We start from the raw sequence: 27,586 nt of genomic DNA on the forward strand, positions 1-27,586 counted from the left end.
TAAGGAGGCCAGGCGCCAAGTCTGACACTCAGCCTGGCACACTCCCGGTGGGCCTGGTTCTGGCAATCTTTGGCTTGATCTAAGCTGCCCACTTCCAGGCGTGGGCGCATGGGGGAGAAAGGCCGTTGACAGCTCTGAATTGCGTCGCTAACGTGGGCGACTGCGCGGGTAAGGCCGGAGCTCCCTAGGCTGCATGCAGGTCCAAGTGCCACCTGCAGCCTCCGGGACAATGCTGTCGCGCGACCAGAACTACAACTCCCGGCGTGCCCTGCGCCGCGGCCTGGCCGGGATGGCCCGGCCAACACTGCGCCGGCTGGCCTGACATCGGTGAGCCGCCCTGGGTGGGCTCGGCGCCCGCGAGGGGACCCAAGGAGGTTCCAGGTCTTCCCGAAGAGTCTCTCTCACTACCACCTGCCTGAGACTCGGCCCCCGCGAACGAAAGGCGGTCGCCCATACGCTAACCAGCGCCAATCACAAAAATGTGCGGACTAAGGCCACGTGACTAGTGGGGCGGTACTCCCAGAGCTTCGGGATCTCTATGGTTCTCACCGACTCGCTAGAGGACGTTTGGTCCACTGGAGGACTCCCTACATTCTTCCTCCATTACCTCACTGCCTCCGGTGGCTGCTGGGATAGAGGAGGACTCGGGTCCCGACTCGACTCAGTCCTCCACCCGCCCCGGGGATACCTCTAGTTCTCCCCGGCCGCCGCCGCCGCCCCGCCGCTTCCTCCTCTGCCCTCCCGCCGGCCTCCTTCGGGCGTCCTCACCCGCCCTGGGACTCTGCTTTTTCTCGGGAGCCACCACCCAGGCGCATGGCTCCATGAAGCAGGAGGAAGAGAAGGTAGAAGAGCGCGAGAGGTCCCGTCCGCCCCGGCCGCGTCTGGGTCAGGAGAAAAGGTGGGAAATTCTAGGGGGGCTCTGCCGTGCTTTCTCCTGCGGGGCCTTCTCCAGGCCTGCTCAAGCTCCGAGCGGACAGTGTCCTGGGGACTGGGGGTCCCGGGGCGCCAAGGCGAGGGGTCCCGGGGCGCCGTGGGGAGGGCCTCACCGAGGCGGCCACCGCGGGTGGGCCAGGCCTCCTCGGGCGGCGTGTCCCCCGCCGGGGACCAACGGGATCGTGAGGCCGTGTGCCCAGGGTCTGGGTGGCCGCGGCCGTCCCCGGCCAAGGAGGCGAGGCAGCAGCTGTAGCCTCAGTGCCTGAACTCCCTCCAGGAAAACAGTCGGTGGAAAGTTTGGTGGTCTCCTGCGCCGCCTGGTGGCCCCCCACCCGGCGTCCCCTCCCCCGCTCGGCGTCTGGATTCCACCCCCGCGGCCCGGACCCAGTTGCTCTCTACCCGTCGCCCTGTCGTTTCCCCAACTCCCCCAGCGCCCTGTACTCTCCTGTCCCACATCCTCCTCTTCACCTTTTCCTGTCTGCCTGCTCTGCCCCTCCCGGCTCCGGCCTCTTCTTGCCCTCTTGTCTCATCCTTTTCTTGCTTAACTCTTCACCCTCCCACTTTCTCCTCTTCTTTTTCTCCTCCCGCTCCGTCTTCCACATCTACTTGGAGACCCCCTTGCCTACTACCATCCGTCCGTCTTTAGGGGTTCTCTGCCCATCCTCGGAGCTGTGTGTGTTTCGTCCTTCATCCCTCGCCCTCATCTGACTCCGCTTTGCTCACTTATTCCCCTGGGCCTATCTGCTTTCATGGCCCTCTCCTTGGGTTGAGTGGGTGGGGCCTGGAGTCTGCTTTGCATACATTCTCTAGTACTGGGGAAGTGGGGAAGGTGGAAGAGATTGAGAAGAGATTTATGCAAGACCCGAGTAAGGATGAATGGTTCCACCAACACTTACCATCTCTTCCTGGCACACGATGCCTTGTCCTCAGGGGCCTAGCATGTTGTCAGGTAATTTTTAAGGCTTGGGAGTGTGTTTGGATACTGTAACCTGTGGAGAGCTCAAAGTGATGACAGGTCCTGGTTGGAGAGCAAGTTTTCACCTAAATATGTTGGAGGAGGGGTTGTGGGGGTTAATGGTGTGTGTCTCATTCAAGTAGAATACAGCCTTTGATCCTCCATGGGACTTGCCGTTCCTTGTCTCATTTTAGCATTAGAAAAGTTTTGAAGTAAGGAGAGCTTATTCTCCAGCTGGTTTTGTTTGTGTCAGAAATTGCTGTTAAATTGTAACTTTTGAGCCTGGCTGTCATGGTGCATGCCTTTAATCTCGGCATTTATCCCAGTGATCTGAAGATGTTTTCAGTGGTAAAATCTCTTGGCTCTTGTTTGTCTCAAATTAAAATAAACCTGACGTAAAGCGGGGGGGGGGGTGGGGGGGGTGGTGGGGGTGGTGGTGGTGGTGGTGGTGCACACCTTTAATCCCAGCACTCAGGAGGCAGAAACAGGATTTCAGAGTTTGAGGCCAGCCTGGTCTACAGAGTGAGTTCCAGGACAGCCAGGGCTGCACAGAGGAACCCTGTCTGAAAAACAAACAAACATCTTGTAAGTTCTGCAGAAGCCTGTATACTCCCCAGACCCTGTTCACCGCACTTGCGTTTCTGTCGTAGGTATTGGAAGAAGGAATGGAGTTGGAAGAAAGAAGATTCACTCCAGAGACAGAATAGCTTCCCCTTCCTGTTGTCGTTGTCTCCTCTGGGAGTATAAACTTTCTGCTTTCAGTGAGTATTGCCTTGGGCATACTTGAAGTGCGATTTTTGTTGCCTTTTTTGCTTTTGGCTTGTGTCTGGATTTAAGGTTTGTAAGTGCCCCTCATTCATGTTTCTCTCAGATTCAGTGGGGTGGTCCTAATATTGTTGAAGCTTTTATGCGTCTTAAAATTACATTTACATAGAGTGTATGTACACGTGTATGTGGATATCACCACCATGTGTGTGCTGAGGTCAGAGAGTCAGTTCTCCATGTGGGTCCTGGGTGGAGAGCAAACTCAGTACTTCAGGCTTGGTGGCAAGTGCCTTTACCTACTGAGCCATCTTGCTGGCCCTGTGCTTCTTCTTATTGTGTATGTATGTTTTATTTATTTATTATTATTTTTCCAAGAAGGGGTTTCTCTGTGTAGTCCTGGCTGTCTTGGAACTCATTCAGTAAACCAGGCTGGCCTGGAACTCAGAGATCCTCCTGCCTCTGCCTCTCAAGTGCCAGGATTAAAGGTGTGTGCCACTGCTCCCAGCCTGCAATTATTCACTATTTAAAGACAACCAAATAAGTCCCCCTGTGGTGATATAAATAAAATTTGCCTGAAGCTCAGAGAACAGAGCCAGCCACTAGATTAAACATATACACAAGGCAGTGGTGGTACACACCTTTAATCCCAGTACTTGGGAGTCACACGCCTTTAATCTCAGAACTAGGAAGGTTGAGGCAGGAAGTGATGTGGCTAGGCAAAGAAAGGAATATAAGGCAGGAGGAGACAGGAACTCAGACAGACCCTTCCGGCTGAGGACTCCAGGGCATTTGGTCTGAGGATTCGTGGAGACAGGATCTTCCTTTTTCTGATGAGGAGTTGGCAAGGTGAGGAGTGGCTGTGGCTTGTTTCCTCTGCTCTTTCAGCATTTACCCCAATGTCTGGCTCCGGGTTTTTATTGCAAGACCAATTAGGATTTGTGCAATACGGCCCCCCCCACCCTCCCATCCCCCACCTCCTTTGGTCTTGAATCATGGAGTTAGGAAGTAGCTCAGTTGGTAGAATGTTCAACCTTGTATGTATGTGTGAGAACCTGGGTTCTATCCTCAGCTCCACCTAAAATCTGAGGTAGTACATGAGTGTAATCTCATCACTTGGGAAACAGAATCTGGAAGGTAGGAAATTTAAGGTCATCTTTGGCTACATAATGAGCTTGAGCAGAAAAATTAACTAATTCAGAAGTAAATATAATTCCTGAACAGTTATAATTCATATGGTTTTGATTTTCAGCTACTTTTGGATCATTTTGACCTAAATCTGTTGTGGTGATATTTTATTAAATCATATCACAGATTTAAAAATACATATAGAATTATAGTTAAACCTTGAACATAGTTCTTGGGTAAAAGTGCCTCTTTGAGTTTATAGTGATAGCGTGCTTGGGTTAAAGATGTAGCCAAGTGTGGTGCACTTGCCCGGCGTGCTCAGGGACTTGTGCCATCTCCAGTCCACAGCCCCAAACCGTTGTACTTCACTGCGGGTTTGTCAGAGCCTCCCATCCTTTTGTGAAGGAGATGGGAGAGGAAATGTCTTCATTTCATAAAGGGAAAAACCAGCCGGGTGGTGGCGGCGCACACCTTTAATCCCAGCACTGGGGAGGCAGAGGCAGGTGGATCTCTGAGTTTGAGGCCAGCCTGGGCTACAGAGTGAATTCCAGGACAGTCAGGGCAACACAGAGAAACCTTGTTAAAAAAACAACAAAAAAGAAAAGGAAAACAAACCAAAACTGAGGTCCGAAAGATATAATCTCATGCTATATATAGGTCACATAGAAAGGGAAGTTGGGGTGGGGTGGTCAGGAGCAAAAACCAAAACTATTATCTGGGAGTGTTGGCACACACCTTTAATCCCAACACTCAGGAGAATGAAACAAATTTGGCTGCTGTTACATAGAAACCCAGTCTCAAGAAAACAAAAAATATTAACCCCTGTAACACATTGTATTTTTATCTTTTTAATTCTTATTTTTGGTTTTTCAAGATAGGGTTTCTCTGTGTAGCTTTGCACCTTTCCTGGAACTCACAGTGATCCGCCTGCCTCTTCCTCCAAAGTGATGGGATTAAAGGCGTGCGCCACCACCGCCCAGCCCAGCTCATTGTTTTCTTTAAACCAATAGTAGAATGTAGACTTTTGTTTTTTCATTGTTGTTTTGGTTTTTATTGAGACAGGGTCTCACTGTGTAGTCTTAGCTGCCCTAGAACTTGCTATGTAAACCAGGCTGGTCTGAAATTCAGAAATCACCTGCCTCTTCCAGGAGAATGCTGAGGGTAAAGGTGTGTGCTATCAAGCAAGCCCAGTGGGTTTTGTTTTCTTGTTTTTGAGACAAGGTCTCTCTGTATAGCCCAGGCTGGCCAGCTCATAGCAATCCTACTTTATATACATACCCCATCCCCTCTGGTGCTGAGTTTGCAATGAGCCGCATGCCTACCTGGGAATCTGAGCATTTTGTTACTGATTTGTTGTTTTGTATTTTGTGAGGAAATTGTTCATTTATCAAGTGCTCTCTGTATGTATATGCAGCTGCCTTCTTTTGTCAGGGGAGTTGAGGTAGAGTCTCATGGAGCCCATACTGGCCTAGTTGAGAGTGTCCATGAGCTCCTGATCCTGTCTCCTGAGTTTTGGGATAATAGGCACGTACCATCACTTTCAAAAACAGAAATAATTGGAATCGTTACCAGAATGCAGCATCTCATCTGATTCTTTCCTGGAACAACCCCATAAATAGGCCAGGGTTACAGCTCAGGCACCACACCAGTACTCATGATATAATTATTACATTGAATTTTACTTCACCTCTTCAGTGTCACGAGAGAAACCCCAGCCTGCCCATCTGAGGAAGGCTTCATTTGAGGACACATCTGGACACTAAATAGCATCAGCTTTTCCCCACCTCCCAAATCTTTATAAGGTTATGTCCTCTGAGAAGCTATTGTAAGGTTTATCTTCAGAAATAAATAGAATTTTTTTATACTTCTAGACGTTTTACTATGATTACTATTTGAAATGGAACCCTTTGACAAAACCTCTAGCGTTCCGTCTGTATCAGGATGTTTGATAATAGCATATTTAACAAGTGTTCTGGGTGCTTTTGGTGTATTTCTACAAAGTTACGTGAGTAGAATAATCTCCATTCTTACTTTTTTTGGGGGGGCATGGGATCTATATAGCCCTGGCTGGTGTCTAACTCTGTACACCAGGCCAGCCCTGGACTCAGATCTTCCTGCCGCTGCCTCCTGAGTGCCAGAATTAAAGGTGTGCAATATTCACAACTGGCTTCATTGTTTTTTAAGACAGGGTCTCCCTTTGTAACTGACTGACCTCAAGGTCTTTCTGCCTCTTCCTCCTCAGTGCTGGGAGGCCTCCAGTGTTCTTTATGGTTTCTGCCATCACAGAATGAAAAGAAAACATGAATGATTTATTAGAGGCCATTACTTTGAAAAGAAGAAAAGTATCAAGGTCTTTTAGAACAAGGTAGCTGATATAGAATTATATAATAGTAATTATGTGCCGAGGACGACCAGGTTCCTTTCATGTCTTTCTATCAAATAGCCGTATGTGGCTGTGTGTGGTGATACACACCTTTAATCCCAGCACCTGAGAGGCAGAGGAAGGAAGGAAGGAAGATCTCTGGAGTTCAAGGCCGAACCTTCTGATGGCATCCTACATAAAAGAACATGGAAGAAGGAAGCTTTTTGCTTTTTGTCTGCTTGCCCTCATTCTCACCAGCGGGTCCCCGTCCTGTCACTGAGGCGTTCCTTCCTGGCAGTAGACTCACTGTAGACTGAACACCAACAGCTCTCTAGGAATTCCCAGTACCCTATAGCAGATGGAGACTGCTGAGGCATGCAGTCTCGTAGACTGAATGATGACTAGATTCTTGGTCTTTCTGTCAAGCCATTGTTGACTACCCGGACTAAAGCCTGTAAGCTACTCTAATGAATTATATGTATGTATGTATGGCTGGCCTCAAACTCAGAGATCTGCCTGTCTCTTCATCCTGAGTACTGAGATTAAAGGTGTGTGCCACCATGCCAGCCATTGAGAATACTCTACATACTGAGTTCCAGGACAGTTAGGGCTATGTAGAGAGATGCTGTCTAAACAAACACAAAATAAACATAGCCCTGTGTGATGGCAGGTTCACAAAGATGTTAGAGCTTGCTTGAGTTTGCAGTCAGACTTTGGACCCCACAGTTGGGATTTGAGCCAGAGTTGGCAGCTAGATTGTTTCCACAAAGCCAGAGTTCTGTGCTCAGAAGGGGGGGCCTTCTCTGGTTGTTTAGAGAGACACAGGGAGAAGGGAAGCAGTTTTGCTTGCCAGCTGTGTCAGTTAGGGCAGCCTTATGTTCTTGTCCTAATACTGGCCTAGATACTAAATTATGAATGTTAGCAATCTACAAGAAATGATATTAATTCCTGGAATGATAAATTACCACCCAGGCAAGTAAACACTGTAATGGATCACTAAAAGTCCCACCATCATTTAAAACATTGTGTTTCTTTTTTGTTTTTCTTTCTGTTTTGTTTTTGTATTTGAAACGGATTTCTCTGTGTTGCTCTGGCTGTCCTGGAACTCATCTGTAGACAGGGCTGGCCACTTGCAGAGATCCTCTTGCCTCTGCCTCCCAAGTGCTGGGATTAAAGGTGTATGCCACCATCGCCTGGCTTTTTCTTTTTTAAAGTCAAGTTGTATCATCTACACAGAGTAAGCCTTTGAGTCATCTCATCTTAAATGGTACCTGTGGCCAAGTCCAGGACTGAGTTGAGTGGTCACTGCTATGTAGTGAGTTTCCAGGATAAATTTGGTCCAGATGAGAATTTACATGATAATTAACCTAATTGTTAAAATGTCCAAATGGTGCCCTTTTTTGTTTTCACTCTTGTTTTGTCATGTGCAGTGTCAGGAGACTCAATCTTTTGAAACAAGATCACTCATTCACCTTGAAGCTATGTTGGCAGGCTAGCAAGTTCTGGGAGTCTCCACCTCCCCACACATACTGGGGTTAGTTACAGTCACCCCACCACTGTGTGTGTGTGTGTGTGTGTGTGTGTGTGTGTTCGTGTGTGTTCTGACATGAGCACTAGAGACAGTGCTGCTAGGTCTGTGGTGCTTGTGCAGCTGGCCAGTTTACACTGGCTGCCCTGGAACTCTCTTTGTAGAGATCAGGCTGGCCTTGAACTCACAGAGATCCACCTGCCTCTGCCTTCTGAGTGCTGGGATTAAAGGTATGAACCATCATGCCTGGCCAAAGGCAACTCTTCTAAAAGAAAAGTATTTGATTGGGGGCTTGCTTACAGTTTTAGAGGGTTAAACCATGATGATCGTGGTGCAGGAAGACAGGCATGGCACAGGAGTAATAATAGCTGAGAGTTTTACATCCTGATCCATAGGCAGAAGGCAGAAAGAGAAAGACACTGAGCCCAGCAAGGGCTTTTTTTGAAAGCTCAAAGCCCACCCTCCCCCCACACACCCCTGCAGTGACACACCTCCTCCAACAAGACCACACCTTCTAATCCTAATCCCTCCCAGACAGTTCCACTAACTGGGGACCAAGCATTCTAACATGAGCCTATGGGCCATTCTCATTCAAACTATCTCAGTGTGCTGTGTGCCCTATGTGTGCGTGGCACCTTCAAAAGCCAGAAGAGGAGTTAGATCTACTGAAATTGAACTTAAGCCACCTGGTGTGAGTGCTAGAACCCAAACTTGAGTTCTTTGAAAGACCAACCAATGCTATTAGCTACTGAGCTGTCCCTACAGTCCCTAAACAGAAAATTTTGATACCAGTGGCAGGTAATGGTTAATGTTGTTTGTATTGATGTTGATAACAGTTGATGGCTGAGACATTTTCTATCAGTATACCATGGTTCATTTTATTTTGAAGTGAAGTATTAGACTCCTTCAGAATTCTTCAGTAAGAGAGGAGTAAGCAATACATTTTAAACATAAGTAAAACAAACTGATTTTATGGGTCTACGTGTCTATAATTCCAGCATGGGAGTTTGAGGCAAGAGGATTGGGAGTTCAAGGCTAGATTGGGCAACATTAAATCTTGTATCACTCAGGAGGCAGAGGCAGGCGGATCTCTGAGTTTGAGGCCAGCCTGGTCTACCAAGTGAGTTCCAGGAAAAAGGTGCAAAGCTACACAGAGAAATCCTGTCTCGGGAAAAAACCCTTGTATCAAACAAGACAGAACAAGCTGGGTGGTCATGGTGCACTATGGCAACTCTTACAAAGGGAAACATTTAACGGGGGCTGGCTTACTAGTTTCAGAGGTTTAGTCTTATCATCATGGCAGGAAGCATGGTGGCCTGCAGGTAGACATGGCGCTGGAGAAGGAGCTGAGTTCTCCATCTGGAAAGAGCATGCCACACTGTGCCTTGTTTGAGCATCTGAGACCTCAAAGCCTGCACCCTAGTGACAGCTAAGCCACACCTACTTCAACAAGGCCACACCTCCAATAGTGCCAGGCCCTGAGAGCCTATAGGGCCATATTCACTCAAATTACCTCACAGGGCATCTGGTGCCCTCTTCTGGCCTCTAAAACCTGAACTCAGCTGTGCTGGCTTCCCTTTATCACATAGTTGAAAATAAAATAAATCTTTGGGGGTAAAAGAACAACAGAGCCAAAACAATATAAAACTGTTAAAGTTAGGAGCTGGTTTCAATATACTGGTCTTGCTATTTATTTACTTATTAGAACCCTTGACTGATCTGCCACCAATTTCCAAGCACTGGTAAGAATGGCCCCATAGACTCATTTTGAATGCTTATTCACTAGGAAGTAGAGCTGTTGGAAAGAATTAGGAAGAAGGGGAGGTGTGGCCTTGTTGGAGATGGACTTTGAGGTTTCAGAAGCTCATACTGGCCCAGTCACTCTGCTTGGAAATTTTTATTTATCTGTTTTTATTTTACATGTATGGGTGTTTTGCCTGCATATATGTGTACCACATGCATGCAGTGCCCATGAAGGCCAGAAGATGGCACTGGTGTCTCTGAAATGGGATTTTGATGGTTATGATTATCTAGAGATAATCATACTGTTTCATCTGCCACATATCTTTTGCCAAGTAGAATACAGGGAGAACTCAGCACAGCAGCATCTATTATAGATTAGGACAAGCATGGCAGTGAGAAGAGAGAGGCCTAAAATTGCCTGGGTTATGGTTGAGGTGTGTTGGCTTTGAGTCTGAGGTCTTAATTTTCTATTCCCCTTTTGTTGACAAACTTATTTAAACTGTTTTTAGTGTGTCTTAGGTTGCAATGTGTTTTCTTAGAAGGAACTAAATCCAGTGGGTATTATTGGCAGATTTTATTCTGCCATGGGGCTTGGTGAGAAGGTCCAGATCCTGGCTCTGCAGCTTAAGTATGGCCTTGGAGGATTCCCATGCTAATTAATTCTGAGGTTCATTCTCTTTGAAATGCTGCTGACTGTCTGCCTTGCCAAAGGGTAGTAAATTGAGTAAAGTCCTGAGTGTGAAGCATCCTGAATTCAGAGAACATGTCTAGGCCATCTTTAGGTTGCCCTCTAGGAGGAAGCAGTGGGTAAAGAGCCCAAACGGGAAGAGCAGCTAATGTAGTGTTTTATTTAAGGCCCTTGTGACTGTTAGATTCATTTAACTCTCCCAGTAACTCCAGAGAGCAATTACTGTTGTTGCTCTAGTTTGGAGGAAATTCAGTCGAACAGAGAGATTGGTCTTGGATAAACCAGAATTTGAACTCCTTAGAGGCACCAACTTTTGGTTTGGTTTGGTTTGGTTTGGTTTGGTTTGGTTTGAGATAGGATCTTGCTTAGTTATTAAGTTGGCCAACTAACTCCCTGTGTAGAACAGGCAGGTGTCAAACTCAGATCTACCTGCCTCTGCCTCATGAGTGTTGCGATCACAGGAATGAGCTACTACTTTTAGCTAGTTTTTATGTGTCTGACAGAGTCTAATATAACTCAGCCTGGCCTAGAACTTGCTTTGTATATCACCAGGGGTGACTTTGAACTCGTGGTCCTCCTGCCTCTGCTTCCAGGGTGCTGGAAATGAAACCCAAACCACGTGCAAGGCAAGGTCTCACTATAGAGCCCCGGCAGGCGTGGAGCTTGCTGTGTGTAAATTTTAATTTAATGTGCATGGGTGATTTTTGTGTGTGTATCACATACATTCCTGGTGCCATGGAAGCCAAAAGAGGGTATTAGATCTCCTGGAACTAGAATACAGAGAGTTGTGAGCTGCAGTGCTCTTACCACGGAGCTGTCACTCCAGTCCCGTATCTTGGGCTGTAATGGAGTTCAGAGGAAAACGAGGGAGACTGAGGAAGGGTTAGAGAAGACAGGCAGGAGCCTCTGTTAGAGGACAACCATCTCCAGACTGCTTCTCTCCTGAAACAGCCGGTTACACCGTAGATTTATCTTGGTCCTGAGGGGAGTGCTGAAAGCTCCCCTGGAGCTTAAAAATAGAATGGTTTCACGGGTGTGGTGGCGCACGCCTTTAATCCCAGCACTGAGAAGCAGAGGCAGGTGGGTATCTGTGAGTTCGAGGCCAGCCTGGTCTACAGAGTGAGTTCCAGGACAGCCAGGGCTGCTACACAGAGAAACCCTGTCTTGAAAAAACAAAATAAAAACAAAAAGGATAGTTTCTATTGGTAACATGTGCCTTGCAAGCAAAGGTCTAAATTCAGTCCCTAATGCCCTTGTGAAAGCAGGCATGGTCATGCAGTCATAATCTGAGCATTTGGGAGGCAGAACAGGGATTCCTGGGGCTAACTGGCCAACCAGTCTAGCCTAACTTGTGAGTTCTAGGTCAATGGAAGACTGAGGATGACACCAGAGGTTGTCCTCTGTTCTCCACATGTGTGCATACACATGTGTACACACATTTTTTTTTTAAACTGACCATTATTTACTGTTGGTCAGGGTGTAGTTTAATATAACCATTATAGAAGTCAGTTTGGAGATTCCTCAAAAAATTAAAAGTATAACTCCTGGGCATATACCTAGAGAACTGTCATACCCTATCATAGAGGTATTTGTAGTTCTGTGTTGACTACTGCTTTATTCACTTTATTCCCAAGGAAGTGGGACCAACATAGTTGTCCATGAGCAAATGAATGGTAATGGATATCTAGTGCATGTTATAAAGTAGGATAGTTAGCTCTAAAGAAAAAATAAAATCACAAAATTTCAGAAAAGTGGATGAATGTAGAATTAATTAATATTAATTAAGCAAGGTCACACAGTTCAGAAAGAAGAATAGGTGCAGACTTAATTTGTGTGTATGTAGACAGATGTATGTGTGAGTCTAGTATAACATGCAGAAAGGAGACAAAGGGTAAATATTAGGTAATGATGAAGGATGGAATGGAAGGTGGTTGACACAGGAAAAAGGATGTAGGTAAGTTCTTAAAAAAATATTTATGAGCTGGGCAATGGTGGCACACCCCTTTAATCATAGCACTCAGGAGGCAGAGCCAGGTGGATCTCTGGAGTTCAAGGCCAGCCTGGTCTACAGAGCAAGATCCAGGATAGGCACCAAAGCTACACAGAGAAACCCTGTCTCAAAAAACAAAACAAAACAAAATTTAAATTATGAAGCCAGGTGATGGTGCCATACACCTTTTTTAAAAAAAAAAAAATATTTATGTATACAGAAGAGGGTGCCAGATCTCATTACAGGTGGTTGTGAGCCACCATGTGGGTGCTGGGAATTGAACTCAGGACCTCTGGAAGAGCAGTCGGTGCTTTTTAACCTCTGAGCCATCTCTCCAGCCCTGGCATATACCTTTTGTTGCAGCACTTGGGAGGCAGAGACAGACAGAACTGAGTTTGAAGCCAGCATGGTCTTCAGAATGAGTTTCAGGACAGCCAGGGCTACATAGAGAAACCATGACTCAAAATGATGAGCCAAGTGTGGGTTTCACATGTCTTTAACCTGCAGCACTCCTGGAGGCAGAGGCCATCAAATCTACATAAAAAGTTCTGGGACAGCCAGGATTATATAGAGACCCTATCTCAAAAAACAAACAAACAAAAAAGTAAAAAAATCAATGTGAAGCTCCACAGTTTTGGGATGGCTATTCTGAGCATATAGAGGTCTGTTGAAATGTATATACTATGGGCCAGGCTAATCTTGCTGAGTAATGTTTTTTTATTTGCAAATTCTTTACAATAAAGGCTTATTTATTTTGGTTATTGAGACAGGGTCTCACTGTGTAGCTCTGGCTGTCCTATAACTCATTATATAGACCAGGCTGGTCTCAAAGTCAGATCCGCCTGCCTCTGCCTCCACCTCTCAGGTACTGGAATTAAAGGCATACACCACCATGCCTAACTTGTAAAGAGGGTGTTGAAATGTCTAGCTAGTTGCACCTTGTCCCCTTTGGCCTTGATGGTGTCTTGGGATAGAAGATCTGCTTATTGCCTGCCTCTCTCCATGGTGGCCATAAACTTTATAGAAACATATTAGGAAAAGATTAGAGCTTTCTGGTCCAGAACTTGTGGTTTCTGACCCTGTCACCTGGAGGTTTTGGTAGGAAAGAATGAATTAAAAAGTCTTTTAGGGTGGGGTGCTATTGAGTGTGTCAGGGTCAGAAGATGAGTTGCTGCAGTCAGTTCTGTCCTTCCACCCTGTGCATCATCAGGATTGACAGCAAATGCCTTTACCCACTGAGCCATCTCCACCGTCTCTGACAGTCTTTGACAGCTTGTAACTGATCCGTGCAAACACTTTTGGTTTGGTTTTTGTTCTTGAATCATTACAATCGGTACTTACCTTCTCTCTCTTGGATTAGGGTTCTGCAGCATTCCAGATCACGAACACCAAATCAGGATGGGAAAAAGACGTTGTGTTCCTCCCCTTGAGCCCAAGTTGGCAGCAGGCTGTTGTGGGGTCAAGAAGCCCAAACTGTCTGGAAGTGGAACACACAGTCACGGGAACCAGTCCACAACTGTTCCTGGCTCCAGTTCAGGACCTCTTCAAAACCACCAGCATGTGGACAGCGGCAGTGGTCGGGAAAACGTATCGGACTTAACTCTGGGACCTGGAAATTCACCTATCACACGGATGAATCCTGCATCTGGAGCCCTGAGCCCTCTCCCTCGGCCCAATGGAACTGCCAACACCACTAAGAATCTGGTGGTGACTGCAGAAATGTGCTGCTACTGCTTTGACGTCCTCTACTGTCACCTCTACGGCTTCCCACAGCCACGACTTCCTAGATTCACCAATGACCCCTAGTGAGTATGAGACACGGGGCAAAGTGGAGGGCGTGCTAACACCTTCCTGAGGTTACTTTCTTAACAGGGTCTGACTACAGAGTTATGGAAACAGACATTTTTTGTTAGTGGTTCACATGGCTTAGGGTAGGTAGAGAAGTCACACTATCACACCCCTGGAGACCTCAGTCATGTTGGCATCCAAGTGAATGTGAATTGGAAGTGTCGAAGGCCAAGCTAGAGACTAGGTGCTATCATTCATTGGGAGCTGATGCTTTTAACAAAGATTCTGTTTGTTGTCCTAAGATATCTAAAGATCCATTTTCATGCATGTGTGTAGGTGTATGTACATGTATTGGGGGGGGTGGGGTCAGGCATGTGTTTGATCAGTGGAGGCTTAAGGTTGATGTTTGGGAAACATCAATGTTCTTCTGCTTTGTTTCATTGTGTCAGGGTTGATCTTACTTAGTCTAACCCAGAACTGGTGGGTATGGCTCGCCTCAACTAGCCAGCTTGGTCAGGGATCTAGGGCTACCAAACCCACCGGCATTTATGTGGGTTCTGAAGATCTGGTTTCTAGTCCTCACACTTGTACAGCAAAACTCTTTTAACCACTGAGCCATCTCTCTAGCGTGTTTAAGCAGTATAAGATAAAATGAAGAAAGGCAATGCCAGTGTTTTCCTTCTCAAAATTGGAGGCAGCTCTGTACCAGCTTTAAAAGGCACTTTAGCTCCTGGGAAGTGGTGGCATACACCTTTAATTCCAGCACAGGGAGACAGGCAGGCGGACCTCTTGAGTTCCTTCCAGGACAGCCAGGGACACACAGAGAAACCCTGTCTGGAAAAACCAAAAGAAAAAAATCACTCTGCTTTCGGATGTTTGTTTTCAGGAAATGCTTCTGTGGCTTCATTAATCTAAGGTTATTCCCCAGCTGTTGGTGCTGTGCTGAGTTTTGCAGAACACCGAGCAAAGTTGAGGAGTAGAAAGCAAAACTCCAGCCTGGCGGTACACGCCAGGTGCACACCTGTAATCCCAGCACTCGGGAGGCAGAGGCAGGCGGATCTCTGTGAGTTGAGGCCAGCCTGGTCTACAAAGCGAGTTCCAGGACAGTCTCCAAAGCTACACAGAGAAACCCTGTCTCGAAAAACCAAAAAAAAAAAAAAAAGCAAAGCTCCTTGCTTTGGGAGACTCATTTGAGTTGGCAACCACACACAATACACAGAATTAACTCTAGTATAAAGGAAGCTACCTTGAATGTGTATTGGGAGGAAAGGCAGAGAAAAATGTGTTCACCTTTCAGGGAATTGTTTTGCTTTATTATTTTATTTTCAGACAGGGTCTCACTATGTAGCCCTGGCTGTCTGAGGAACTCACTATGTAGACCAGGCTGGTCTTGAAGTTACAAGTGATCTGCCTGCCTCCCAGTGCTAGGATTAAAGGTGTGCGCCACCACACCTGGTTTTCAGGGAATTCTTGATGTGGGGTGCTGTGATCAGAAACTCATAACCGAGCAGATGAGATTCAAGCCTGCCTAAGTTATATATAGAGATCATTGTATTCAGGGCCTTGTGTTTTTAAGAGGGTGGTAGACCTTGAGTTTTTTAGTAGGTTTGGCACAGTAGCTTTGACTATGGTGCAAAAATATGTTATTGGAAGGAAATGAGAGTGGATCCATCTGCTGGGACGATGAAAGATAAAGTAAGGGCTGGGAAGATGGCTCAGTGTGTAAAGTGCCTGCCAGACAGATATGAGGGTCTGAGTTCAAGTCCTCAGAACCCACATAAAGTCAGACATGGTGTTGCATGTCTGTATTCCCAGTACTACAGTGAGATGGGAGGTAAAGACAGGAATCTACCTATTTGAAACAATGGTGAGGCCAAAGACCAATACCTAAGGTTGTCCATTGACCTCCACATGCATGTCTTGGCATGTGTGCACTTGCATTGCATGCAGGCGCACAAGATGTTTTTTTTTCCCTTAAGCATACTATAAGCAGCCAGATGTGAGGGGCTAGAGAGATGGCTCAACAGTTGAGCACTGACTGCTCTTCCAGAGGACCTGGGTTCAATTCCCAGCACCCACATAACAGTTTACAACTCTTTGTGATCCAGTTCTAGCGAACCTGACACTCTCACACAGACCTACATGTAGGCAAAACACCAATGCACATTAAATAAGAATAAATTTTTTAAAAAAGCCAGATATGGTGACACACACCTTTAATCCCAGCAGAGGCATTTGAGGGCTTTGTAGAGAGAGCTGTCTTGGAGATGGGGGTGGAGGGGTCTACGTAACTATTTACTTTGCCTTTGAGAAGTGACAGATTCTGGAACCTCAAAGGTAAGGAAAGGCATTAGGAATGTGGAGGGATCTCCACAAGGAGGGGCAGGTCTGTAACAGTCTGTCTTCCATCCGATAAGGCCAGTGAAACGTGACTTTGGCTAGGAGCAGAAATGGTAATTTCTGTTGCTAATATAAAGCTTTCCTGAGAAGTTGTTTCTCTCTTCTGAAAGTCAATGAGCAGGAACTGTTTGTAGTTCGCCAGTAGTTACAATTGTGAGAATAATGAAGTTCTGCAGGGAATGCTCTAAGCGGAGTGGAGTATGGGCACGGCTTGTCATCATGAATGACGGAACATGAGCCACATGGGAACTCACGGAAACAGTAAAGGAGGGGAGGATATGGAAAATAGGAAAGAGGGAGATGAAAGGGTGTTGTCTAGCACTTCGGGAATGGAAGCAAGGACATCTCAAAGTCAGGCCACCTAGGTGACTTCGAGTAGTACAATCTTAGAAAAGTAAAGGGAACGCTGAGTTCAAGGTGAAGGAGAGCTTAGACATGTGACATCTAAGTGAAGGGGAGTTACGGGGACAGAGCATAGGAAAGGCTATACTCACACAGCTTCTCCTGTTGTCTCATGATACTTTCTGTGTTTTTAGCCAAGGCTGAGCAACCTCTAGAAAGGCAGAGTTCTGCGGGTAGCTGGCAATTCAGAAAACCCAATAACAGAAATGAGTAGAAATAAATCCATAATTAATTTAGCGCTGGAGAACATTTTATGTTTTGCTTTTTTTAGTCCTCTCTTTGTGACCTGGAAGACAGGGCGAGACAAGCGGCTTCGTGGCTGCATTGGGACCTTCTCAGCCATGAATCTTCATTCAGGACTCAGGGAATACACGTTAACCAGGTAATGACACAGACATTAGAAAATATATATGAATTAACTAGAACTGGAAATAGCTTTCTAGCCTCATTTCTTCCAAATGTTTGGTAGAGTTTGAGCAGACCTTTTTGTAGTCAAGAAATGTAAGGACTGTATCCTGGTGAGTTACCCATCTGTTCCTGAACAGACAGTCAATACTGACATTAGTGTTAGGTACTAGGAGATGCTGTCAGCTGGGTGGGCTCTGTGAATGCAGTGTTGTCTCCCAACTGGAGGCAGCCTCACTTATGTTTTCTGTCCCCTCTAGTGCACTTAAGGACAGCCGATTCCCCCCCCTGACCCGAGAGGAGCTGCCCAAACTTTTCTGTTCTGTCTCCCTCCTTACTAACTTTGAAGATGCCAGTGATTACCTGGACTGGGAGGTGAGAACAGCTGCATTTGGATCTCTGCATCTCTCGTTGCATTTGGGTTCGGGTTAGTACATGGTAATGTATCTCCTTCATTGAGAGAGGGTCTAAGAATGTGAGAGTGACAGGAAAAAAGGTACTTCTCTACTAGGAATAGAAAAGAAATGGAAAATCAGTGTTCTGTACTATGGGCCAGGCATGGTGATACACACCTTTAATCCCAGCACTCAAGTAGATCTCTGTGAGTTTAAGACCAGCCTGGTCAAGTCAGCCAGGACTACATAGTGAGTCACTGTCTGCCCTCAGCCTCAGAAAAAAACCTCTCCTATTTCTTCCCAGCCCAGTCTGTTCTAGATTCAGTAAGATCCATCTGATCCTTCTCCCATGTCTAATTAAATAATGAGATAACAGCCTGGCAGTGGTGGTGTGGCGCACGCCTTTAATCTCAGCACTCGGGAGACAGAGGCAGGTGGATCTCTGAGTTCAAGGCCAGCCTGGGCTATAGAGTGAGATCCAAGAAAGCCAGGGCTACACAGAGAAATCCTGCCTCCAAAAAAAAAAACAAAAAACAAAACAAAACACTCCAGATGCCTCTTGACAAACCCTTAGAGGAAAGTTTTTACTAGAAATCAGGTGTGAACCTGTGCCTGGTGGCCCGTGCCTATAATACCAGCAATCAGGAGGTAGAAGGAGGGGATTGCAAGTTCCAGACCAGTTTGGGCTGTATAGTAAGATAACTGAAGAAACAAAAACAAAGGGAACCAATTTGAAGAACCGTCAACTTATAGAAACAATTTGTCATGTTCATGTAGTAGAATTAGGCTAGAAGTAAAATATTTACACTATTGGGTGTCCTATGTCAAGAACTTCTTTCTACAAGTTTCATATTCTCAGAAGTGCAACTACACATGTTTGACCTTTTTCTAAAACAACTTTCTTTGATTTCTATACTTCAGAATTAATTAGTCACATAAATTCTTTTAGCCGGGCAGTGGTGGTGCGGGCCTTTAATCCCAGCACTTGGGAGGCAGAGACAGGGTGATCTCTGAGTTCAAGGCCAGCATGGTCTACAGAGTGAGTTCCAGGATAGCCACAAGGGATGCACAGAGAAATCTTGTCTCAGAAACAACAAAATTCTTTTCCCAGACCTGGGTCAAGTAGCTCAGGAGACAATGTTGATTTATATGTGGATGGTTAAAGTATTGTTAGAATCAGAAAATGCCATATACTTGGTTGTATTTTTTTGTAGGTAGGGGTCCACGGGATTCGAATTGAATTCATCAATGAAAAGGGCATCAAACGCACAGCCACATATTTACCTGAGGTTGCTAAGGAACAAGGTGAGTTGGACGGATGGGCAATTAGAGAACTGTACTACTCACAGCCATGCCAGTTAAAGGGCAGGGGAGAGAAGTGTCAGCTCGACTGCCACCAAGTACAAATGCCTCTCTTCTCTAAATCCCTGTCAGATTCCTGTAGAATAAAGGCAAATTGACAGACAATAGAAACTGGGGCTGGGGGATGAGGGATAACTTTCTTACTTGCTTGTGGTTTCAGATCTTTTTCTTCCAATGAATAACTGTTCTATTTCTTTGCCCCCTTAAGATTCAGGGATTATCGCAGCAACTAGCTTGACCATGTTTTCTCTTTGGTTATTAAGGAAAGTCTTATACTTTAACTGTGAAATCTGTACATGGTGTTGTATTTGGTAAAGGACAAACATCTTACCCTACTGCTTTTTAAAGAGCTCAGTAGTTGTCAGATATGATGGCACATGCCTTAATCTTAGCACCAGGAAGGCAGAGAGGGACAGGTGGATTTCTGTGAATTCAAGGCCAGGCTGGTCTACGTAGGACTGTCAGGCCATACGGGGCTACATAGAGACTCCAACAAACATAAGAGCTCAGTAGTTAATGAGTTCTTACAATGGGGACAGTAAAGGTAGGAAGTGGGTTGGGCACATTTTCTCTTTGAAAGAGTATCTAGAATTCCTTTAACTGTTTCTTGTACTTTCTGTGATATGTAACCCCATTTTCTTTCTTTCTTGGAATTAGTCTGGTTTTGAAAATAATATGTGAAACACAGTAATTGTTGGGTGTGAACCTGGAATAGAGAAAAATACCCAGTTAAGTATATTAATGAACTACTTATGTGGAAAGCAATCGCCTTGTTGGTTTTCATTGTGGTTGTGTTTTAAATTTGTCCAAAAAGCAATGTGTATATAGCATAAAGAAGATAATTATTTATTTTTGTTTTTTGAGACAGGGTTTCTCTGTGTAGTTTTGTGCCTGTCTTAGATCTCACTCTGTAGACCAGGCTGGCCTCAAACTCACAGAGATCTGCCTGGCTCTGCCTCCCCAGTGCTGGGATTAAAGGCGTATTCCAGCAAGGGTGAATTTCTTAAGACAGTTTGGTCAGGTCATAAATCTAACATGCTTCTGTTTAAAGAACACCAAGCATAGTTTTTAGTAGTTGTATGTGAATTATAGCTCGGTTAAATAATCAAATTGTTTCTCCCACTCTAAAGATTTATTTATGCATATGCGTGCTCTATTTTGCATGTATGTCTGCATGACAGAAGAGGGTATCAGATCCCATTATAGATCGTTAGGAGCCACCATGTTACTGCTGGGAATTGAACTCAGGACCTCTGAGAGTTAAGTGCTCTTAACTGCTGAGCCATCTCTTCAGCCCCATGTTTCTCCCATTTTAAAGTTGAGAAACTTCTTCAAACTTGGGGAGCTTTTCTTATGGTAATTGGAAGGAGGGGGGTTCAACCTAATGTACTTTGTTTAAAATGTATAATTTGGAGGGGCTGGAGAGATGACTCGCTCAGTGTTAAGAATGTGTACTGCTCTTGCAGAGGACCAAAGTTTGGTTCCTAGCAATCACCCCTTGGGTAGCTCACAGTTGCCATTAACTCTGGCTCCAGGGGCACCTGTATTTATGTGTTTATGTGCACATACCCACATACAGGCACACACAGACATACAGTAAGATTGAGGTGGGCCACGTGGTGCACTCAAATCCTGACACTCATGAGGCTGAAGTAAAAGGATTGCCTCTTGATTTTGAGCCTAAGGTGGGTCATATACATAATAAGGCCATGTATGTATCCAAAAAAAAGTAACAATGAGAATCAACAATATGGAGGTGAATGAAGAACTTTTCTGTCTTTACTAAGGAGATGATTTCCTTACTGTTATCAGTTCTCTGTCATACCAATCTGGAAGAAATACTGATGTCTGCCTACAACTTCAGCTCCAAGGGATCCTTTGCTTCTGGCCTCTGGGGCATCTGCATTCAGGTGCATATAGACAGATAAACACACACACACAATTTTTTTTTTTTTTTGAACTGAGGATCAAACCCAGGGCCTTGTGCTTACTAGGCAAGCGCTCTACCACTGAGCTAAATCCCCAACCACACACAAATTTAAAAGTTTAAAAATTATAAAGGAAATTCCCCTCTTTATAGTGACACATACCTATAGTGCCATCTGCACAGGAGGCTGAGAAATTACTTGAGGCTCTTAGTTCAAGGTCAGCCTAGCTGCGGTTACAGAGATGACTCAGAGTTCAGAAAATTGCTTACTGGGGCTGAAGAGATGGCTCAGTGGTTAAGAGCTTTAGCTGTTCTCTCAGAGAATCTGGGTTCAATTTCCAGCACCCACATGGCAGCTCACAACTTTCTATAACTTCATTCAGTTCCAGGGGATCTGGCACCCTCACACAGACATACATGTAGGCAAAACACCAATGCACATTAAAAAATAATAATAAATAACAACAACAACAAACAAAAGCCAGGCAATGGTGATGTACACCTTTATTCCTGACACTTGAGAAGCAGAGCAGATCTCTCTCTGGGTTCATAGTGAGCTCTGGGATAATCAGGGCTGTTACACAAAGAGGCCCTGTCTCCAAACAAAGAGTGCTTCTTACTGCTCCTGCAGAAGACCTAGGTTTGGTTCCCATCACCATGGGAACACCCATCACAACTACCTGTAACTCAGTTTCAGGGGCTTCAGCGCCATCTTCTGGCCTCATATGTGCATACTGCCCCCAACATACACCTAGCACAAATAAAAAGTAAAATAATACCTTTAAAAACAAAAACCCAAAAACTAACCTAGGCAATGGAGGGAGACCCTGTCTTTCTACCCTGGGCTTCAGAAATATACTTGGAAATACCTTGTAAGAACTGTCTATGAAAGAGTGGGAAAGTTGGGGACAGCGTCATGGCACACTGAGTTATAATGTCACGTCTCAGGGTCTCTGCTGGACTGTTGGGGAGGCTGATAGGCTTCCAGTATGTGGGACCATGGCCCAGGGCTTCCTTTGCCCCAGTACACTCCGCTGTTTCTTGAATCCCATTTGTCTTCTACACTGATCATACTGGAGCATGCTGCTGCCCCCATGCTTTGACTGTGTGCTGACCTCAGCGTGGCTTCTGTTCTCCTCAGACTGGGATCAGATCCAGACAATAGACTCCTTGCTCAGAAAAGGTGGCTTTAAGGCTCCAATTACCAGTGAATTCAGAAAATCAATCAAACTCACCAGGTAAGCATCTGTCCTGCTCTTCTTGTTGGTTTTTCTTTAATGGGGTTAAATACAGGGTACCTGGTGGGAAAGGGAAGAAAACGGTTTATACCCCCAAGCCAAAGAAGTCTGAGAGAGATATGAGCTCTGAGGAAGCAATGGCTGCGGAAGTGGAGACTCCCGGCTGTTCTTTGTCTCTCCAGTCAGTGTAATAGGGTTGAAGCAGGGTTCCGCCTGTCAAGGAGGGGTGGGTGCCTGTCAGCCCCATGTGGTCATAAGGTTAAGGGGAAGAGGTTGGAGTTGAAGTAAGGACTCCAGGAATGTAAATCCAGGGTCACTTGAGCTGCTTCCTCCTGATCACCACAGTCAGATGGCAGGGAATAAAGGACATCCAAGACATCTACAAGGAACTAAAGATCCTGTTTGGGTACTTCTGCAGGAAGCTGGCTAGTTTGTACGGGACAGAGAGTGACCTGGGTCTGTATCCCAGGCTCAGTTATTCATGAGCTGTATAACCTGGGCCAGTTAGTCCATCTATCTTCCAGAACTGTTTCCTGTCTGTAAGACGTGAGTGTAATTCCTTCAGGCTTTAAGATGTGCTAAGGTAAGGTGTAGAGTTTCCAGGCAAGAGCCAGGGCAACACACTGGAGATGTTCAGTGAATGTCAGTGTTCTTCCCTTCCTGCTGATGCTGGAACAAAGCAAAGTTAGCTTTGGTGGGCCTTTGCTAGGACCCTCATCTACAAAATGCTGAGTCACCGTATGCTAGCCTCACAGGTCTGTTTGGAAGATAACCCAGTGTTTTTTAATGCATTCAATTAAAAAAATCAAGGGGCTGGGACTGCAGCTCAGTGGTGGAGCTTAATACATAGCATGCTCAAGGCCCTAGGTTCCATCTCTAGCACTAAAAATTTAAAAATTAATAAAATAATAATTAGAAATAAAAACACTGCAAATACAAAGCATTATTACTATTACAATGTATTTGAACAGCCATTTCCCTGTCAAAATTCAGGAGTAACCACCTTGCAGTGGAGGAGTGAGGACAGTGGGAAAGAGATGGCTCTGGGTAAGGACTGTCCCCAGCTCCTGTGCTCTGTAGTGGGCTCCGTAGGCTTGTAACACCCATGCTTTGCATCCTGACTCATGGCTCCTTCCAGAGCAAAGCCAAAGTGCTATGAATTCTGTTCTGATGACCCTGTGATATGGCATATTCACCGGGGATTGAGACCTTCCTATAGCCAAGGATCCATTAACGTGCTTCATCAGAATCTGACCCAGAATTAGGTATCTATGCCCCTTTAGTTCTAACTTGTTCGTTGCTCTTCTACCAATTGAGGTTGCATCTCTGTCAAATTTATCTCATTTTACCCTGAACGTAGATAACGCAGTTTACACTGGGTTTTGGTACGGCCATCTTCCAATCTGCCACCCATGTAATTTGACTGGGAAATTCCTCCTCATCCAGATCCTGGTAGCAGATTGCTTACCAGCAGCCTGTTGATAAGCATATGTAGCGTTTTGAGGTGGGATGTGCTGAGATACATTCTCAGGGGTGAACTGTGATTGTGCTTTTTCATCTTGTTCATTTGTAATAACAGCATCATTTTCTTGTGCCGTCTTTTCATTTTCTGTAAGTAAGATCGCTCCTGGTCTTCCATTGTATTCTTTGAAACTGTGGGATAAGATTTTGGTTTTCTCTACTAGTGACTCTTCACACGGAGATATTTGGGGTTCCTAATACCTTTGCCTGTTTCCTCATACAGGTATCGAAGTGAGAAGGTGACAATCAGTTATGCAGAATATATTGCTTCTCGACAACACTGTTTCCAGAATGGCACTCTTCATGCCCCGCCCCTCTACAATCATTACTCCTGACACACGGCTACATGACCAGTCCCACCCCCCTGTGGCCACCAATGGCTATGACATCATTGGAGCAGATGCCTCCTCTTCCTGGTCCAGTTACTTCTATTACTGCACCATTTTATGATGCTAGCTTCCGTTGCCAAGTCTGCCTCCTGCTGACTGGAGGATGTGGGGTTACACTGAATGCAACAGAACACGAGGGGCCCAAGCCTTATATCAGCCTTTCCTCAGTCTGGGGTTCTGTTGGATCAGGGCTCCCGAATAACCAGTGAGAATGGCTGTGTGGGGTCAGAAGACCATTGTCTGGTGATTGCCCACATGTGTGGTGGCCGCACACTGAAAACTGGAATTGATGCATGGAGGCTTCCTCCGCAATCCCCCACAGCCCACCAGACCAATTAGGTGTACTCCTCTGGCAGTCTGGGCAACGGAGACCAACATGAACCACTTATAGGTTGTTTTAAATTCCTTTTTTTAAACTTCCAGTTTATTGTGTACCAAGAGTTGATCACAACCTCCATGCTTCATAAATGAACACCATGTTAGGGTTGAATGTGGGTGCCATGAGCCCCTGTGAGTCCTGGACAGGAGAACTGCACCAAGATCAGAAGTCCTGTTGGATGGCTTTGCATAGTGCAGTAAGCTGTGGAGGTTTTCATGCTCACCTGGCTTTCAGCTGGACTTTCTGGTACTCTTCCTGCATTGGATCTCCTGGTGTTGAACAGAGCTCTGTGGCATAGCCTGCTGAGGAGTGGAATGGAGATGCTCATAGAGGTCCTGAAGTCGTCGTCATCAGAAGCAGGTGTGACAGGAGAGAGCTCTTCCTCACCACCCGGCTACCTCAACCCTCTTCTGGTAGCAGTGCCTATGTAGCTGCATCTAGGTTCTCAGAAGCACAGACATGCAAACAGGTGGTTGGGTTGGGCTTTAGGACATACTGTTACAGGAGAGTTTCCAGGGTCTCTGAGCTGGTTTTCTACACAGGCAAACATCCTGAGGAACCTTTAAGTAGGGGGGGGGTTCTTTTTTTCTGATTTGCCTGCAGAAGTGGGAAGACTTGATATATCAGTCCTCAGTAGGACTCTAGAACAAAGCTGTGTAATAAAACATGTGAACCTTTAACTTGCCTACCACACTGGGACTCTTCACCTCACCAGTGTAAATGTCAATTGCTCGTGTTGCTCATTGAAACCCTTCACATTCCCTTGTCCATCTTTACCCATTCCAAAATAGCTGTCAGCAAATTTTCGCCCATTGGTGGCGATGTATAGTACTAGGAGACTAGGGAGGCGCTCTGAAAGCTCTGTCTCAAAGGCACTGCTCAGGCAACTCAAAAGGAAGCAAGGCTCCTGAGGATGGTGGGATGGCTTTCAGCAACTCTCAGAATTCATGAGGCAGATCAGGCCTCGAGTCAGTGCATACATGTTTTGATTTCTTTTTCAGAATTAATGTGATGGTGTGGCTTTCCAAAATGGGCAAATATTCAAGTCAAAAGGTCATCTGAGTTTCTTCTGCCAGGACTGGAGGAAGGGAAGTAGGGGTACTTCTTGTGTGATTCTAGGCGTCACCCTCAAGTTCCTGGGATTTTTTTTTTTTTTTTTTTTTTTTTTTTTTTTAAACATGGCAGGGTGGTTGTGCCAGGAGTGATCAAGGACCTGGAAAGGATGAGGGAGGTGCTGATTATACTGGAATGCCCAGGATACATGCCCCTTACTGCCAGGTTTGGTTCCTTCACAGACATAAAGATGCAGGGCTCTCATGGTTTCTTGCTGCTGAGGGTAATGAAGGTGATGCCATAGACAAGTGTGACAGCAGGTGCTCTCAGGTGCCATGGATTGATACTGATGCCAGGGTGGTCAGTTCTGGACTGAGCCACCCACCTCCAATTTGTACAACAGTATTGATACATAGGGCTACACTCATTACTGTTCAGGCGTTCTATGTTCAGAGTTGTGTTTAATTTCTAAAGATTTAAAGCAAAATGCAAAAACAAAATGGTGCTAAACTTCACCCCTGAGCACTCACAGTGAGACTGGTCATGCAAAGTATCTACAGTGCCATGCTCCTCAAGCCTGTTTTTCTTGTAGAAATGTTGCCCTGTCTGTCTTCCCCAATGTATAGTATATGTTTTATTTTAATGACGGTGGGGTAGAATACCTGCCATTTAAGAAAATGAACAGAAAAATTTTAAGATCCAAGAAGACGGGGGGTGGGGGATAATGAACATGAAGGCGGCTGGCCAAGCCCAGCCTCACAATGCTGTGGGCTCAGTGCTTTCAGAGTGACGAAGCCTTACTGTAACCCTTGCCATTCCCTCGTGTTCCCACACAAGGCCAACAGTGGAAATGTTCAGGTTCTTCTTGCCTTGTCAAGAGGACTAGGGGGGCAGGCAAGGAAACTCTTTGGCTCAGAAGAAATGGGCTCTACTGGTGTCTGTCCTGACCAGAGCTTTTTCAGGAAGAAGTCTAAGTACAGTCATGGTCACTTCATAGGAACGTGTGGCAGATGACTGAGGAAAAAAAAAGCAAGTGTGGATTGGCCACATGGGGGCTTTGCATTGGGAGGTAGAGCTCTGAACTAGAACTGAGCTGCCTTCTACACCAAAGCTGTGGTGAGGGTGGTCAGTATGGGGCCCAGAAGTGGTGACTGAGGGAGGGGCTGTTTCCTGCCCAGTGTATCCTTTGACATCAGCTGTTCAAACTAACAGAGGTCCCCACTGTTTTCGAAGAGCCAGCCCAGCTCTGCTGGCTTAGTCTAGAATTTGTTTCATCCCTAGCTGTGAGTGCCTTTTGGTCTGGGAAGTTGGCTTGTCTCATACCCACAGCTAGGACACGCTCTGTAATTATGAATTGTTCTTGCTTTCCTGAGCTAAAATCGAATGTCTTTGATCACTAGAGTTTGTCAGTGTTGGGTTGTTTCCACTGTGAGGTTCTTAAAACGTTTTGCTTCATAATGTTAAAATAACTCATGTTAGAAACCCTTTCTACAGGAAAGGTTTGTAGTTGAGACGTTACATATATTTTACTGTTTATAATAAAAATCATCTATACAGAAGAAGTCTTGGGTGTTAATTTTAATATTTGGCACAAGATCTGTTTTCCATGCTATGTTAACCTCTACAGTTTCACTAACTTGGTGTTACTTTCTATTGAGATTTCTGAAGCCTAGAAAACTGTGTTCTTTGTGTTTTTATTTTGTTTCCTCAAAGCAAGAGACTGTAATGGCCTTCACTGCAAAGACTTCAGACCAATTATTTGTATTACACTTGGTTGCCTCTTGGCTATATAACTTCTGAGTACAAGTCATCAAAGTCTTGAATGAAGTATTGTAGAGAATAAATCATAATGGATACAAATTGTCTTCTGCCTCTTTGTAACCAAGTGACTTGAGATCTGAAACAGTGATTAGCAGTTACGGTGTTTCTTTGTTGATGGTCCTCATAAGAGATCTGCCTGCCTCCCAAAAGAAAAAAGTGTGTACCACCATGCTGAGTGAGATTATTACCTAGTAGAACGATGCCTATGAGCTGGGTGTGGTGGAGCCATCCGTCAATCCCAACACTCTAGGGGACTACACAGTGAAAGACCCTGTTTCTTTGAGATGGCTCAGCAGATGAAGGTTCTCGCCACCAAACTTGACCTGAGTTCTACCCCTGGGACATTGATATAGTTGAAGGAGAGAACTGTAGCAAGCTGTCCTCTGCCTTTACACATGTGCCTGGTGCACATACATG

At 45.5% G+C, this 27,586-nt stretch overlaps 1 protein-coding gene across 3 annotated transcripts; it reads left to right on the forward strand.

Annotated features, from left to right (window-relative positions):
• The first annotated feature begins 296 nt into the window (after nucleotides 1–296).
• On the forward strand, nucleotides 297–27,221 carry Ammecr1l (AMMECR1 like). Of its 3 annotated transcripts, none has more exons than XM_036204918.1 (8): nucleotides 297–898; nucleotides 2,539–2,649; nucleotides 13,450–13,894; nucleotides 16,951–17,061; nucleotides 17,345–17,459; nucleotides 18,694–18,784; nucleotides 21,910–22,006; nucleotides 23,751–27,221. In XM_036204918.1, the coding sequence occupies exons 3-8, from the start codon at nucleotides 13,488–13,490 to the stop codon at nucleotides 23,860–23,862; spliced, it is 933 nt and encodes a 310-aa protein (XP_036060811.1). In that variant the 5' UTR covers nucleotides 297–898; nucleotides 2,539–2,649; nucleotides 13,450–13,487; the 3' UTR covers nucleotides 23,863–27,221. The 3 variants fall into 3 exon arrangements, with proteins under 3 accessions (XP_036060811.1, XP_036060813.1, XP_036060812.1); XM_036204920.1 differs by lacking the exon at nucleotides 297–898 and adding an exon at nucleotides 913–1,882; XM_036204919.1 differs by lacking the exon at nucleotides 297–898 and adding an exon at nucleotides 23,145–23,271 and having other exon boundaries at nucleotides 23,751–23,806.
• Nucleotides 27,222–27,586: the final 365 nt, after the last annotated feature.

Source organism: Onychomys torridus, chromosome 13 (genome assembly GCF_903995425.1).
Source record: "Onychomys torridus chromosome 13, mOncTor1.1, whole genome shotgun sequence".
NCBI classification, from domain to species: domain Eukaryota; kingdom Metazoa; phylum Chordata; class Mammalia; order Rodentia; family Cricetidae; genus Onychomys; species Onychomys torridus.